The 15,996-nt window shown below is 37.1% G+C and overlaps 1 protein-coding gene across 4 annotated transcripts in view; it reads left to right on the forward strand.

Annotated features, from left to right (window-relative positions):
- The window catches only part of HYCC1 (hyccin PI4KA lipid kinase complex subunit 1), a 118,470-nt gene that overhangs the window by 82,559 nt on the left and 19,915 nt on the right, over positions 1-15,996 (forward strand). For all 4 annotated transcript variants that reach the window (XM_054726524.1, XM_008148195.3, XM_028155779.2 and 1 more), the window contains exons 4-7: positions 3,417-3,596; positions 4,735-4,815; positions 12,593-12,708; positions 13,090-13,185. In XM_054726524.1, the coding sequence (XP_054582499.1) occupies positions 3,417-3,596; positions 4,735-4,815; positions 12,593-12,708; positions 13,090-13,185 (473 nt within the window). The remainder of the gene's footprint in view (positions 1-3,416; positions 3,597-4,734; positions 4,816-12,592; positions 12,709-13,089; positions 13,186-15,996) is intronic.

Raw genomic sequence — 15,996 nt, forward strand, 5'->3', positions numbered from 1 at the left:
TATACAGACCTATGTACCTTTGGGGATGAAACTATCAGAACTAGATGCTTTGGTTATTTGAGTAGTTCACCGCTTTTGGAGGGGATCTGGAATAACCCAGCTTCTGCTGAGTGTGCTATAAAGTGCATCATGAATTTTAGTGCTGAAGGAAAGATTAGGGAGTATAGTGACAAAAATGTTAACTGGAATAACTGAATAGAATAATCATATTTTGCTTGTCCTTCCCTCCTCCCCAAAGCTTCTTAATTTGTATAGTATGTGTAAATTGTTTCTTGAAGAGTTTTAGTTTTTAATGTTTGGGTAAAAGCTGTTTTAAAGTTTTCCATATTTAGTTGAGAATTATTTTACCAAGTAAAGTAAGTGTAGCTATGTGCTTTATAATTTTTTAAGCAAGTTAAATCTTATTTATCATTTTGTGCTTAATATTTTTGAAAGAGTTAAAAATTATTCTTCTGATGAACTGTGTTTTAACCAGGCTACTTTGGATAGAGTTTGTAAGGTAAATTTAAACTGTGATGAAAGACCAGTTTTTAAAAGTTTTCTAATATGTTACAGAATATGTATACCTAATGGTCATGGTGAGCATGCAACTCACATCACATGCGAGGTCACACAGATTTGATCAACCCTAACTAATCTATACTCTGAATAAGTGTGCTGATCATCCGCTTGGATGCTGTAGCAATATCAAGTTGCTATAAAAGTTTCTTCCTTTCAGTTTCTGTATTTATATTGTTGGGGACTGGTAACAGTTTGTTGATGGTTTTCAGTCCATGGACCACACATTTAGAAGCACTGATTTAGGAGGTTTTGCATATAATTTTGTTTTATTGTTTTTGCCTTATTAAGGTGGTAAAGGCAATGTGTAATCTGTATTCTTTTTTAAAAAATTCTTTGTTGTTGAAAGTATTACATATGTCTCCTTTTTCCCCTATTGACCTCTCCCCGGCTGTTCCCACCCCTAGCATATGGCCTCACCCCCCCCCCTACAGTCTGTGTCCATCAATTATGCTTATATGCATGCATTCAAGTCCTTTGGTTGCTCTCTTAAACCCTCCCCCATACCCCCCACCTTCCCTCTGAGGTTGGATGGTCTGTTTGATGCTTCTATGTCTCTGGATCTATTTTTTGTTCATCAGTTTATGTTGTTCATTATATTCCACAAATAAATGTGATCATGTGATATTTATCTTTTTCCAAATGTCTTATTTCACTAACCATAATGCTGTCCAGGTCCATTCATGCTGTTGGAAATGGTAAGAGTTCCTTCTTTTTATAGCAGCGTAGTACTCCATGTAGATGTACCACAGTTTTTTAATCCATTCATTTGCTGACGGGCACTTAGGCTGTTTCCAAATCTTAGCAATGGTAAATTGTGCTGCTGTGAACATAGGGGTGCATATATTCTTTCTGATTGGTGTTTCTGATTTCTTGGGATATACTAGTATTTCTAGAAGTGAGGTTACTTGGTCAAATGGGAGTTCCATTTTTATTTTTTTGAGGAAACTCTATACTGTTTTCCACAGTGGCTGCACTAGTCTGCATTCCCACCAGCAGTGCATGAGGGTTCCTTTTTCTCCGCATCCTCGTCTGCACGTGCCATTTGTTGATTTGTTGATGATAGCCATTTTGACGGGTGTGAGATGGTACCTTATTGTCGTTTTGATTTGCATCTTTCGGATGATTAGTGAGTTTGAGCATGTTTTCATATGTCTCTTGGCCTTCTGTGTGTCCTCTTTTGAAAAGTGTCTATTTAGATCCTTTGACCATTTTTTATCTTCCTTTTAAGTTGTATGAGTTCCCTACAAATATTAGAGATTAAAACCTTGTTGGATAAAACATTGGCAAATATGTTCTCCCATGCTGTAATCCATATTCTTAAAAGACAACTCAGCCAAGCTGATGTGGCTCAGTGGTTGAGCATCAACCTATGAACCAGGAGGTCATGCACAGTTTGATTCTAGGTTGTGGGCTTGATCCCCAGTAGGGGTCGTGCAGGAGGCAGCCCATCACTGATTCTCTCTCATCATGGGAGTTTCTATCTTTCTCTCCCTGTCCCTTCCTCTCTGAAGTAAATCCTATATAATAAAAGCCTAATATGCTAAGTGTCCGGTCAACCATTCAACCAATCAAAGCATAATATGCCAATGATATGCTAAGGTCACTCAACAACTCGCTATGATGTTCACTGACCACCAGGGGGCAGACAGTTGACTGGTCGACCAGTTGCTATGACGTGCACTGACCACCAGGGGCAGATGCTCCGACCGGTAGGTTAGCTTGCTGCTGGGGTCTGGCTGATCGGGACTGAGTGAGATGGGCTGGACATGCCCTGGAGCCCTCCCGCAGTCCCTCCCTGGCTGGCCAACCTCCTGCATCTCTCCCTGGTCCTGATCGTGCACTGGTGGGGTCCCTCAGCCTGGCCTGCACCCCTCTTGCAATCCGGGACCCCTTGGTGGATGTCTGAGAGCTGGTTTCGGCCCCATCCTGCAGGCCAGGCCGAAGGTCCCCACTGGTGCACGAATTCATGCACCAGGCCTCTAATATATATATATAAACATCCACTATAAATTAGTTTTTGTTCATTATAAGTATTGGTAGTTTTTGAAAATCTGTTTAGTAACTTGACTTAAATTTATTGCCTGATGGTGTGAAAAATGACTACTCTGAATCTCTTCACATATTTGTTTATGACTGTGTGTGATCACTGAAATATGCTTTATAATACCTACAAGGATCTCTTATCTTGACTTTCTGATTTTAAAAATGTCTGTTATACAGATAGCTCAGAGGTTGTGGTGGGAGAGGAAAAAGGTTATACAGATAATTTCCAAATCATGTTTAAAACAAAATGACAACAATGTTTAGATTATCCAGTGCAATTAACCATGGTTACAATAGGGATGTAGATCTAAGGGCTCTGTAATTATTCAGCTATTTCACACACTAGTCATTGTTGTCAAATGCTGCCTAATTCTAAACTCAGGAGGTGACAGTAACTACCTATGATTCCCACTTCAATTTCTCCAACCCTGTAGCCAATTATTTATAAAGTGGCATTTTTTTTTTAATTAGGAAGAAAGGGGTATTAAAGATATTAAGGAGAAACTATATCCTAGGTATATTAAGAAGTTAAAAAGATATGGTTTTAATAACATTGTTAACTTAGAGTTATAAAATATTTTAAAGTTTATAAAGTGCTTCTATATACACTTGCTTTGCTTGAGCCTTCCAATAGAGTTGAAAGTTTTACTAAATAGTTTAGCAATGAGTGGTTTTGCTCTCCCCTACAAAACAATGGGAAACACATTTATATATTTCAGTAATTACCAATCAAGGAAAAACTTTTATATTTTATATATCAATGTCTTTCAAATACAGTCCAATCTTTTAATTAACATTTTGCCCTGTTCCAGTTGCTAGAACCTGTCTGTCATCAGCTCTTTGAATTCTATCGCAGTGGAGAGGAGAAGTTACTTCGATTTACACTGCAGTTTCTTCCAGAACTGATTTGGTGCTACCTAGCTGTCTCAGCCAGCAGAAATGTGCACAGCAGTGGATGCATTGAAGCTCTTCTTCTAGGGGTTTACAATTTGGTTTGTATTTAATGTGGTTAACAAAATGTTTTTTGGCAAAAGCAAATGCATAACATTATCAGCAAAAGCAAATAGCAACTACTTTCCATGTTTATAAATCTAATATTTGTTTTTTTTGTACATCAAATGATTCAGCTCATTCTTCCAAACATAACTTTATGAGATTGAGGGCTATAAAGGCATACATATAATCTTCTCTATATATAAAAGGCTAATATGCAAAGTGTCCCCGTGAGTTTGACCGGGAGACCAGGAGTTTGATTGCTCGCTATGACATATGCTGACCACCAGGGGGTGGTGTGGAATGAAAGAAGGTCCTGGCCAGTAGCCAGCAGCTAGGGAAGGGAGGCCCTGGCCAGCCCTGATCACCGGCCAGGCCTAGGGACCCTATCCGTGCGTGAATATCATGCACCGAGCCTCTAGTTATGTAAATAGATCTTTTGGGATTGACTGAAGACTGAAAATAAGACCAGTTCTTTTATAGAGGTATCTGAAAATATTATTGAATTTAAAATTTTTTAAACTTAAAATCTATTGTCTATAAATTGTTTGTGACCTTCACAAAAAGTTTAGGAGAAAAAAATTTAGTCTAACATCTACCACTAATAGTTCTGTAAAATCTCCAGAGTTTATAACATTGATTTAACATGTCGTTTGAATTACTAGTTGTGTTTGTATATTAATTAGTATGACATTCTAGATACTTAAGGTTTCTACTTGTTAAAGTGGAAAAAAAAGTAAGAACTTTTTCTTGACATGTTTTATAACTGTGTCAATTGATTTAGAAAATATAACTTTTTACATGAAAAAAATTAATGACTATTAAGATTACATCTTATGTCAGCCATCCTTGAAATTATGTTACTTATATTTAATTTTTATGCTACTTAAATTTTAAAAGGTGAAAGACTTATGCAATCTGAAGAAAAACCAGAGTATTATATTACTTATATTTTAAAAGTGGAAGGTTAACTCCCAAATGTTTCTGAATAATTTATGATGGATTATCATAATTTAAGATTTCAGTTGACTTTAAAATTCTTTTCAGGTCATACTTGAGAAAAACAATTTAAATTTAACTTGTAAATTTTATGTGCAAAACATAAATATTTTAATATACTTTCTTTTACTTTTGTAGGAAATAGTTGACAAACAAGGACATAGCAAAGTATTGAGTTTTACGATTCCATCTTTATCCAAACCATCTGTATATCATGAAGTAAGTGGCATTTTATCGAAGTATGCTTATTATTGCTAAGATTTGAAGTTACTATAAATTGGGGTCTGATTATTGAGACAAAGTTTTTGATCAATTTATTAGTACTGTAAGTATAAAACAAAGTATTTGCTATTTTCAAATTTGAAATGAGAATTCAAAATCATTAAACTCTAAAATCTGATTCTTAAGAAATCTATTTAAAGTATTCATTTTGAAATATTTTTCTCTTCTTTTTTTTTTTTTTTTTTTTTTTTTTTTTTAATATTTTTATTGAGGTATTATATGTGTACATATCTTACTATTACCCCCCCCACCCCACACCCACACATGCCCTCCCCCCCCAGAGTTTTGCGTCCATTGTTTATGCTTATATGCATGCATACAAGTCCTTCGTTTGATTTCATAACTCCCCCACCTTTCCCAAACTTTCCCCCTGTACTTTGAAAGTCTGTTTGATGCTTTACTGTCTCTGTATCTATCTTTTTGTTCACCACTTTATAATGTTCTTTACTATCCCTAAATGAGTGAGATCATGTGGTATTTTTCTTTCATTGACTGGCTTATTTCACTTAGCATAATGTTCTCCATTTCCATCCAGGTTGCTGCAAATGATGAGAATTCCTTCTTTTTTATGGCAGCATAGTATTCCATTGTGTAGATGTACCACAGTTTTCCGATCCAGTCATCTGCTGATGGGCACCTAGGCTGTTTCCAAATCTTAGCTATTGTAAATTGTGCTGCTATGAACATAGTGGTGCATATATCCTTTCTGATTGGTGTTTCTAGTTTCTTCGGATATATTCCCAGGAGTGGGATTACTGGGTCAAATGGGAGTTCCATTTTCAGTTTTTTGAGGAAACTCCATACTGTTCTCCACAGTGGCTGCACCAGTCTGCATTCCCACCAGCAGTGCACGAGGGTTCCTTTTTCTCCGCATCCTCGCCAACACTTGTTGTTTGTTGATTTGTTGATGATAGCCATTCTGACAGGTGTGAGATGGTACCTCATTGTTGTTTTGATTTGCATCTCTCGGATAATAAGTGACTTTGAACATGTTTTCATGTGTCTCTTGGCCTTCCTTCTGTCTTCTTTTGAAAATATTCTGTTTAGGTCTGTTGCCCATTTTTTTATTGGATCATTTATCTTCCTCTTATTGAGTTGCATAAGCTGCCTGTAGATGTTGGAGATTAAACCTTTATCAGTGATAGCATTTGCAAATATGTTCTCCCATGCAGTGGGCTTTCTTGTTGTTTTGTTGATGGTTTCTTTTGCTGTAAAAAAGCTTTTTATTTTGATGTAGTCCCATTTGTTAATTTTCTCTTTAGCTTCCATTGCCCTAGGGGCAGTGTCAGTGAAGAAGTTCTTGTGGCATATGTCTGAGATTTTGTTGCCTGTGGATTCCTCTAGTATTTTTATGGTTTCCCGTCTTATGTTTAAGTCCTGTATCCATTTTGAGTTTATTTTTGTGTATGGTGTAAGTTGGTGATCTAGTTTCATTTTTTTGCATGTATCTGTCCAGTTTTCCCAACACCATTTATTGAAGAGACTGTCTTGACTCCATTGTATGTTCATGCCTCCTTTGTCAAATATTAATTGAGCATAGTGGTTTGGGTCGATATCTGGGTTCTCTATTCTGTTCCATTGAACAATATGTCTGTTCTTGTGCCAGTACCAGGCTGTTTTGAGAACAGTGGCTTTGTAATACAGCTTGAAATCTGGTATTGAGATCCCACCTACTTTATTCTTCTTTCTGAGGATTGCTGAGGCTAGTCGGGGTCTTTTTTTATTCCAGATGAATTTTTGGAGAGTTCTTTCTAGGTCTGTGAAATATGCTGTTGGTATTTTGATGGGGAGTGCATTGAATCTGTAGATTGCTTTGGGTAGTATGGACATTTTAATGATGTTGATTCTACCAATCCAGGAACATGGTATGTTCTTCCATCTGTTTACGTCTTCCTCTATCTCTTTTTTCAGTGTCCTGTAGTTTTCTGCGTATAGGTCTTTTACCTCCTTAGTTAAGTTTATTCCTAGGTATCTTAATTTTTTTGGTGCGATGGTAAATGGGATTGCTTTTTTAGTCTCTCTTTCTGTAAGTTCATTATTGGTGTATAGAAAAGCCATAGATTTCTTGGCGTTAATTTTGTATCCCGCTACATTGCCGAATTCATTTATTAAGTCTATTAGTTTTTTGATGGAATCTTTTGGGTTTTTTATGTACAATATCATGTCATCTGCAAATAAGGACAGCTTCACTTCTTCTTTTCCAATTTGGATGCCTCTTATTTCTTCTTCTTGCCTAATTGCGATAGCTAATACTTCCAGTACTATGTCAAACAGGAGTGGTGAGAGTGGGCATCCCTGTCTTGTTCCTGTTCTTAGGGGAAATGGTTTTAGTTTTTGCCCATTGAGTATGATGTTTGCTGTGGGTTTATCATAAATAGCTTTTATTATGTTGAGGTATGAGCCTTCTATTCCCACCTTGTTGAGAGTTTTTATCAAGAAAGGGTGTTGGATTTTGTCAAATGCTTTTTCTGCATCTATTGATATGACTATGTGATTTTTATCTCTCAATTTGTTTATGTGATGTATCACGTTTATTGATTTGCGGATATTGTACCATCCTTGCATTCCTGGAATAAATCCTACTTGGTCATGGTGTATGATCTTTCTGATGTACTGCTGGAGCCGATTTGCTAGAATTTTGTTGAGGATTTTGGCATCAATGTTCATGAGGGATATTGGCCTGTAATTCTCTTTCATTGAGTTGTCTTTATCTGGTTTTGGTATTAGGGTGATGCTGGCTTCATAGAAGGAGCCTGGAAGTGTTCCTTCCTCTTGAATTTTTTGGAATAGTCTGAGGAGGATAGGTTTTAGTTCTTCCTTGAAAGTTTGATAAAACTCTCCTGTGAAGCCATCTGGCCCCGGGCTTTTGTTTGCCGGAAGCTTTTTGATGACTGCTTCAATTTCTTCCATAGTTACTGGCATGTTGAGCTGTTTAGAATCTTCCTGATTGAGTTTTGGAAGGTTGTATTTTTCTAGGAATATGTCGATTTCCTCTAGGTTGTCCAGTTTGTTGGAATAGAGTTGTTCGTAGTATTTTGTAACAATCCTTTGTATTTCGTCGGGGTCTGTTGTTATTTCACCTCTTTCATTTCTGATTTTGTTTATTTGGGTCTTCTCTCTTTGCTTCTTGGTGAGCCTGGCTAGAGGTCCATCAATCTTGTTTATCCTTTCAAAGAACCAGCTCTTGGTTTTGTTGATCTTTTGTATTGTTTCTTTGGTCTCTATGTCGTTTATCTCCGCTCTGATCTTTATTATTTCTTTCCTTCTGCTTACACTGGGCTTATCTTGTTGCTCTCTCTCTAACTCTTTGAGTTGTTGGGTTAGGTAATTTATTACCATTGTTTCTTGTTTTTTGAAGTAGGCTTGTAGAGCTATGAACTTCCCTCTCAGGACTGCTTTCATTGTGTCCCATAGATTTTGGATTGTTGTGTTTTCATTGTCGTTTGTTGCCATGATGTTTTTTATTTCTTCCTTGATGTCTTTGGTAACCCAGTCATGGTTTAATAACATGCTGTTTAGTCTCCAAGTGTTTGATTTCTTTGGGTTGTTTTTATTGTAGTTGATTTCCAGTTTTATGCCACTGTGATCTGAGAAGATACTTGATATGATTTCTATCTTCTTGAATTTGGAGAGACTTTGCCTATGTCCTAACATATGGTCTATCTTTGAAAATGACCCATGTGCACTTGAGAAGAATGTATATTCTGTGGCTTTGGGGTGAAATGTTCTGAAGATGTCGATTAATTCCATCTGTTCTAGTGAGTCATTTAGGATTGATGTTTCTTTGCTGATTTTTTGTTTAGAGGATTTGTCCAATGGTGATAGTGGGGTATTGAAGTCTCCTACTATGATTGTATTACTGGCAATCTCTCCTTTGATATCTTCCAGGAGTTTTTTAATGTATCTTGGTGCTCCTGTATTGGGTGCATATATGTTTACCAGAGTTATTTCTTCTTGTTGGATTTCTCCCTTTAGTATTATGAAGTGGCCTTCATTATCTCTTGTTATGTCCTTCACTTTGAGATCTAATTTGTCAGATATAAGTATTGCAACCCCAGCTTTTTTTTCATTTCCATTTGCCTGGAAAACCTTTTTCCATCCCTTTACTCTCAGTCTGTATGCATCCTTTTTTTTGAGGTGGGTTTCCTGTAGACAGCAGATATCTGGGTTTTGTTTTCTTATCCAGTCTGTTACCCTGTGTCTTTTGATTGGGGCATTCAATCCATTTACATTTAAAGTTATTATTGATAGGTACTTATTTGACGCCATTTTTATTCTATACCCCTGTGTACCTTCTTTGCTTCCTATTTCTTTCTTTCTTTTTTTTTTTTACAGCAGACCCTTTAGCATTTCTTTCATTGCTGGTTTGGTGGTGATAAACTCCCTTAGTCCTTTTTTGTCTGTGAAGCTCCTGATTTCACCTTCAATTTTGATTGATAGCCTTGCTGGGTACAGTATTCTTGGATTTAGACCCTTCCTTTGCATGACTTGGTATATTTCATTCCATTCCCTTCTGGCCTGATGAGTTTCTGTTGAGAAATCAGTTGCTAGTCTGATGGGGGTTCCTTTGTATGTAACTGTCTGTCTCTCTCTGGCCGCTTGTAAGATTCTTACTTTGTCGTTGGTGTTTGCCAACTTAACTATAATGTGCCTTGGCGTCGGTCTTTTGGGGTTCATTTTGCTTGGAACTCTGTGAGCTTCTTGGATTTGTGTGGGTTTTTTCTTCCCTATATCAGGGAAGTTTTCTGTTATTATTTCTTCAAACAGGTTTTCTATTCCTTGCTCAGTTTCCTTTCCTTCTGGCACCCCTATTATCCTGATGTTGTTTTGTTTTGTATTGTCCTGAAGTTCCCTTACGCTCTCCTCCATCTTTCTAATTTTTGTTTCTAGAAGCTGTTGTAATTGGGTATTTTTTTCCATCTTGTCTTCTAGCTCACTTATGCGGTCCTCTGCTTCATCTAGTCTACTCTTGATGCTTTCTATTGAGTTCTTTACAGCAGCGATGTCATTTTTCATTTCTTCTTGGTTCTTCTTCATTTCTTCTTGGTTCTTACTCATATTGTCGAATTTGTCTTCCATCCTTTTCAGCCACTTTATGACCATTTCTCTGAATTCTTTCTCTGATAGGTTGTTTGCCTCTAAATCGTTTACTTCCTTTTCTGGTGATGCCTGCTTCTCTTTCCTGTTTGGGCTGTTTCTTTGTCTCCCCATGGTCTCTCTTCTCCGGATGTCTGGTTATATAGATTTCTCTCTCTGGCGTTGATTTAAAGGTATAAAATACAACACAACCAGGCACAACAGACAAGGCACTGAACAGAATTGTATTCACGATATTAATAACCTCCAATAAAGGTAACCACCAGAGAAAGACAAATTAGGGAATAGGAGTGGAAGAGGGAGAGTAAAAAGAAAGAACAACAACGAAGAAAAAAAAAAAAAAACAACAAAGAGTGTGAATCTGAACTTGGGAAAAGAGCAGAAAGAAAGAAAAGAAAAAACAGAAAAGAAAAAAAAAGTAAGAGAGACAAGAATGATACTAAGAGAGAAAAGGGGAACAAACTATATATATGGGGAGTAAACTCCACTAGAACAACCACTATTCCCAGCAAATTCCAGCAACACGAGCCTGGAGATTAATACAAACTGCAACAGCAGCTAATATCAAGTGAGGCAAGGGAAAACAAAAGTAAAAAACAAACAAAAACAAAGCAAACAAAAGAACCAACCAAACCAACAAAAAGAATAATCAAAACAATCTCATAAAAAAGCATAAAAATTCAATCTAATCAACATTCAAGCAAACAACAACAAAAGGCCCGAGAGAAAAATAATTTTTTAAAGGTAGCGTAGAGAGAGGTTTGTATGGATTTGGAGCAGGGGGTTGGGAATTAGATATATAAGTAGGGTGAAGTTTTAGCAGGGAGTAAACTGAAAAAGTAGGGAAAATCTAAAGCCAGAAAGGGTTAAGATAAACTGGGGACCAAAAGGGGAAAGGTTAGGAGGAGAGTGATGGCATAATTTTAGCTTTGAGATAGGGTAAAGCGATTGTAAGGGAAAGATGCAAATCGAATGTAGGACACTAATCCAAAAATAAAAGAAAGGGAAAATCTAATGACATTAAAAAAAAAAAAGTAAAATAATAGTAATAATAGTGCTGATTGAAAATAAAAATGTAATAATTAAAAAGGTGAAAATCAAGTGAGGAAAAAGAAAAAAATATTAGTTTCTTAAGTAAAAGATGCAAAAAATGAAAATAAAAAATATGAGAATAAAAAAATTGAAAAATTGAAAAAAGAATTGAAAATTAAAAAATAGGAAGACTAAAATGTGCAGTAGCGGCTGTCATTCACTTCCTCTATTATTCTGTTTGGTACGCCTTTTTCCCAGTCTGGGCGGTATTTCAGTTCAGCTTCATTCCAGGGCTCCTCAGTGTTGGAAGCCAGTCCTGCTTTTTAAGCCAGCCCTGTCTTAATTTCTCGTATTTATTTTTGATTACACCAGAGACAATTAGCGTTTCAGCCCCTGGGTGGCAGTGTTTCTGAATTGACTTCCGGGCCTCTCTAGCTCTTTTTTCTTTTTTTTTTTTTCCCCCCTTCTATGGCACTCACTACCGGTTTGTGGAGATGTGCGCCTCAGAGCTGCCTCTCTGATGGTCACACGCAGCTCTGGCCCCAGGTTCCGAAAAAACACCTTCCCCCTGCAGTCTTTCAGGGTTTCCACCTGGGTTTTTCTATGTGTTGGGCTTAGCAATCAGAGTCGGAAAGAGCCCAGGTGTGCGGACCGTGGGTCTGTGCCCCAGACTAAGGAGCCTGCACTCCTTTGAAAATTCTTAGTCTGACCCTCCTCGTCAGATTAAAATGAGTTGCTTTCAAGAGGTCACTTCTGTTAGCAGCTCAGAAGACCCCCCTCCTCATTCACGGATCACGGCAGTTCCAACTGCCGCTGATTTTTCTAGGCACAGACCTCCCGGCTCCTGCCGGTCCTGCGGCTGCCGCGCTTCCCTCACCCAGCGCTTCCCTCACCCACCGCGGGGATTAGAAACCGCAGCTTATTTCAGACAAAATCTGACCTTTCCTTGGTGCAGTGAAGAGTTTCTTTGAATCCGAGTGTTTGCGCTGATAGGGGACAGGTGGTCTGGTGCTCCCAGCAGCTCAGTGTTTGCAGTTGTCGCAGAAAGTCAGGTTTCCACCAAAATCCTCCTTTCCTTGCAAGATGGCGAGGCGCCTGGCGAGCCCGCAGCTCCAGGAGGGGACCCAGCCCCTGTGGGTGCTGCGCGGTCAGAGGAACACTGCCCAGCACTCCCCCGCCTTCTCCTGGAGTTTAGCTGTCCCTTGGCTTGCCCACATACACTCCCTCTGCGAGCCTCCGCTGCTCCGACTCTCCGCCCCAGGAACAGACTCCAAACCCGACTCTATTCCGTCGCCATTTTTTTTTTCTCCTATTTTTCTCTTCTTCCAATGGATAAGACTTGTCTATTTTTTTTTTTTGGTAGCAATTATGTATTTTCATGGTAGAACTTTTGAAGTTAAACTATTATTTCTATTTGTAGTTTGGTTGTTTGTTATTCTTTGAGCAGAAAATTTAGTAGACAGTCTGAATATTTTTAAGATATATGATTTCATGGCAATTATTCTTAGTGGTATATGCATTCTAAGTATCACATTTTTAACCGAAGGGTTTTTATTTCTTCTTTATTCAAATGTCCTTTTTTTAGCCTTCCAGCATTGGGTCCATGGCTCTGACTGAGAGTGCATTATCCCAGCATGGTTTGTCAAAAGTTGTGTACAGTGGACCTCACCCCCAAAGGGAGATGCTAACAGCACAGAATAGGTATGCTGTAGAGACATAACCTATACTACTACCACACTGATTAAAAACATTATTTCAATAGGCTTATAAATAATGTCTAATGAGTTGTGTATAACAGTTTTTTAAATTTTGAGTCATTGCACAGAGAGAAAACGTATTCCCAATTTGCCACTTATCCTTTGCTTTAGATGTCATTGGAAACATCGAATTTTTAAGATAATTTTCATGTGACTGTTACTTGGGAAGTCTTCTTTTTTCTTTTTGGAGTTTTGTATTATTATTGTTGTGATTATTTTATATAGATTTATTCTGTAACATACCTCTCCCCAGTGCCTGCTTAATTTAATTATGGTTGACTTGAAATTTTAAAGTCTTGTAAATATTCTTTTGGTTTATCTTTAGGTTTGAAGTATTGACATTCCTTTTGTTGTGTTACAATGCTGCCTTAACCTATATGCCCAGTGTTTCTCTTCAATCATTGTGTCAGATTTGTTCAAGGTAAATTAAAATTTAAGTGTTTTTAATATTGAAATATATGAATCTAGGGTTGCTAGTTTGTTATACATCTAAGTTGTCTTTGTTTTATTTTATTATTTGTTTAAAACTTTTTTTATTGATTTGCAAGAAAAGGTAGGGAGAGAGAGATAGAGAAATAGCGATGTGAGAGAGAAACATTGATCACCTGCCTCTCAACCAGGGATCAAAGCTGCAACCTCAGTATATGCCATGATGGAATTGAACATTGATCAGTTGCTTCCCACATGCGCCCCAATCAGGGGTCACACTGGCAACCTTGGTATGTGCCCTGACAGGGAATTGAACCCACCACATTTTGGTGTACGGGATGACGCTCCAAACAACTGAGCAACACCAGTTAGGGGTATTTAAAATGTTAAATAAGTTGCACTAGCTGGTTTGGCTCAATGGGTAGAGTGTTGGCCTGCGGACCAAAGGGTCCCAGGTTCAATTCTGGCCAAGGGCACATACCTCACTTGCAGGCTCCTCCCCGGCCTGGGCCCTGGTTGGGGTGTGTGTAAGAGGCAACCAATCAATGTGCTTCTCTTACATCGATGTTTCTATTTGTCTTTCCCTCTTTCTTCCACTCTCTATGAAAATCAATGGAAAATATCCTTGGGTGAGGATTAAAAATTGGAAAAATAAATTAAATAAGTTATATGAAGTTCTGCCTCGCCAACACATAGAAAGTTATTATAGTCACAAAAAATACAACAAAGAAGCTAACGTTGAATAGCAATTAAAAAAAGAATAATATTATATAATTAAAAGGATGGAGCCATTATGATCTTTCAGTATTTGGCATGTGGTTGTTTCTGTTTTGTTTGCTTTAAAAACAATTATTTTTTATTTCTGATGTGCTCTAATTTGGTACCAAGAAATAAATAAGAGATACAGTTTTTAAGCTTTCCTTGTTTAAACAAAATTGAGCCACTAGGTTGGTTAAATAAATTATGGTAGTTCTTAGGTATACTATGCAAACATTTAAAAATTCTGATTTAAAAAGGTATTTACTGATAGATTGTAAATGCAATGATTCCAGCATTGATTTAAAATATGACAATAGTTATTTCTGATTGGTTGAATTATGGTTTATTTTAATTTTTTCCTGTGTGATTTTCTGTCCTTTTCTAAATTTGCTGTGCTGTGATGAACATGTTACCTTTAAAAAACAAATAAACAACAAACCAAAACAAAAAGATATAGAAAATGCCTTTGGTAGTTCAAGTAAATCGGGATAATAATTAATAAACTTGTAGAATAATTTAGATTTGGGGGACTTATTTAGAAAATGTACCTTTGAAATATTAGTAAGAGGGAGGGTGCATAGAGCAATACTTAGAAATCAAATCAAAACGAACCAAACAGAAAATCAGAAATTGATACTGAATAAGATATAAAACTGTACAGGACCAGAGGGAGAAGGTTGGTAATAAAGCAAGAGGCTTGTAAGAGAAGATAGACAATTGGAGCGTCAGATGATTCCTAAATTAGCATAATTACATTTTCTAGACGTTGGAAGATGATACCAATGTGCCATCTTTCCCACTTACTGAGTTTCTCTAATATGTTTCTTGTTAGTCACAGGTGCCCATACTGTTGAATTTTATAAGATCTGTGAAATTTTTATAAAAGATGGAACGGGTAGAATATCTACATAGTGTTGCCAACTTTTTATCTTGCCAAGTACTGTTATAAATATCTACCATTATTTAACAAAACTGAGACTATTTTAATATAAAAAAACAGGGAGAGTGGAAGGGAAGGACAATAATTTATAAATTAAAAATGGGATGTTTAGCTTTCTTTGTTTTTCATGTCACTATGGTCTAGTAAAATTTTGTTATGGACTAAAATGAGAATAAGGGCCAACACTTCAGAAAAACTAGTTTAAGGAGTGACTTGATACAGCAACTTTCACCTTTAGACCTTAAAGCAGACTACAAAGCCCAGCTTCTACTCTGGAGTAGTGTCTTAGAGGGTAGGGCTCAGGAATGCAGATATAGATATAAAGACATCTATACCATATATCCGAAACTTAACATCTTCTAAAACAGTATCTTATTTGTCCAAGTTCATTTAATGACACTACCATCCATACTGCTATCCACCCTAGTGTAGAAATAATCATATACTCCTATTCAGTTTTTTTTCCTAGATGTGACTCCACCCTTACTTCTTTAGTTTGGCTCACTTCATCTCACTCGTGGGATATTTTGATATTCTCCACTCCTGTTTCAGTGACTTCCAATACAACCTGTGTGATATAATTGAAAGACCAAGCTGATCATGCCACTCCCTTGTTTAAAACAAGACCTTTAGTTGTTTCTCATTGCCTACATGATAAAGCCTAGCAGGGTATAAGATACTCTGTGATCTGACCCTTAGCTAGCTTCTCTGTTCCTAGCCTCCTACCATTCTATCCTACTAAAATTTCCCCAGTCTCCTTGATATCATGCTATTTCATCCTTTTTTCTTCAAGGCGCTAGGTTGGTTAAATAAATTATGGTAGTCTTTGGGTGAGGATTAAAAAAGAAAAAAAAAGTAAAGTAAGTTAATATGAGTCACTAGGTTGGTTAAATAAATTATGGAAGTCCAAAGAAATAGCTTTCTGGGAAGCCTTCTCTGACTTTCTACTTCTTCCACTAGAGTTTTCCACTCTCTCCTTTTGTTATTTCTGTAACTTGTTCATTGAAATATTTGTTTACTACACAGTCTCCATGGTTAAATTGTGAATCCCTGTGGGTGCTAAAGCTTTCATCTATATCCCTAGTGTATGACACAATACAAACC

The sequence above is a fragment of the Eptesicus fuscus genome, chromosome 14 (assembly GCF_027574615.1).
Source record: "Eptesicus fuscus isolate TK198812 chromosome 14, DD_ASM_mEF_20220401, whole genome shotgun sequence".
Taxonomy (NCBI): Eukaryota; Metazoa; Chordata; class Mammalia; order Chiroptera; family Vespertilionidae; genus Eptesicus; species Eptesicus fuscus.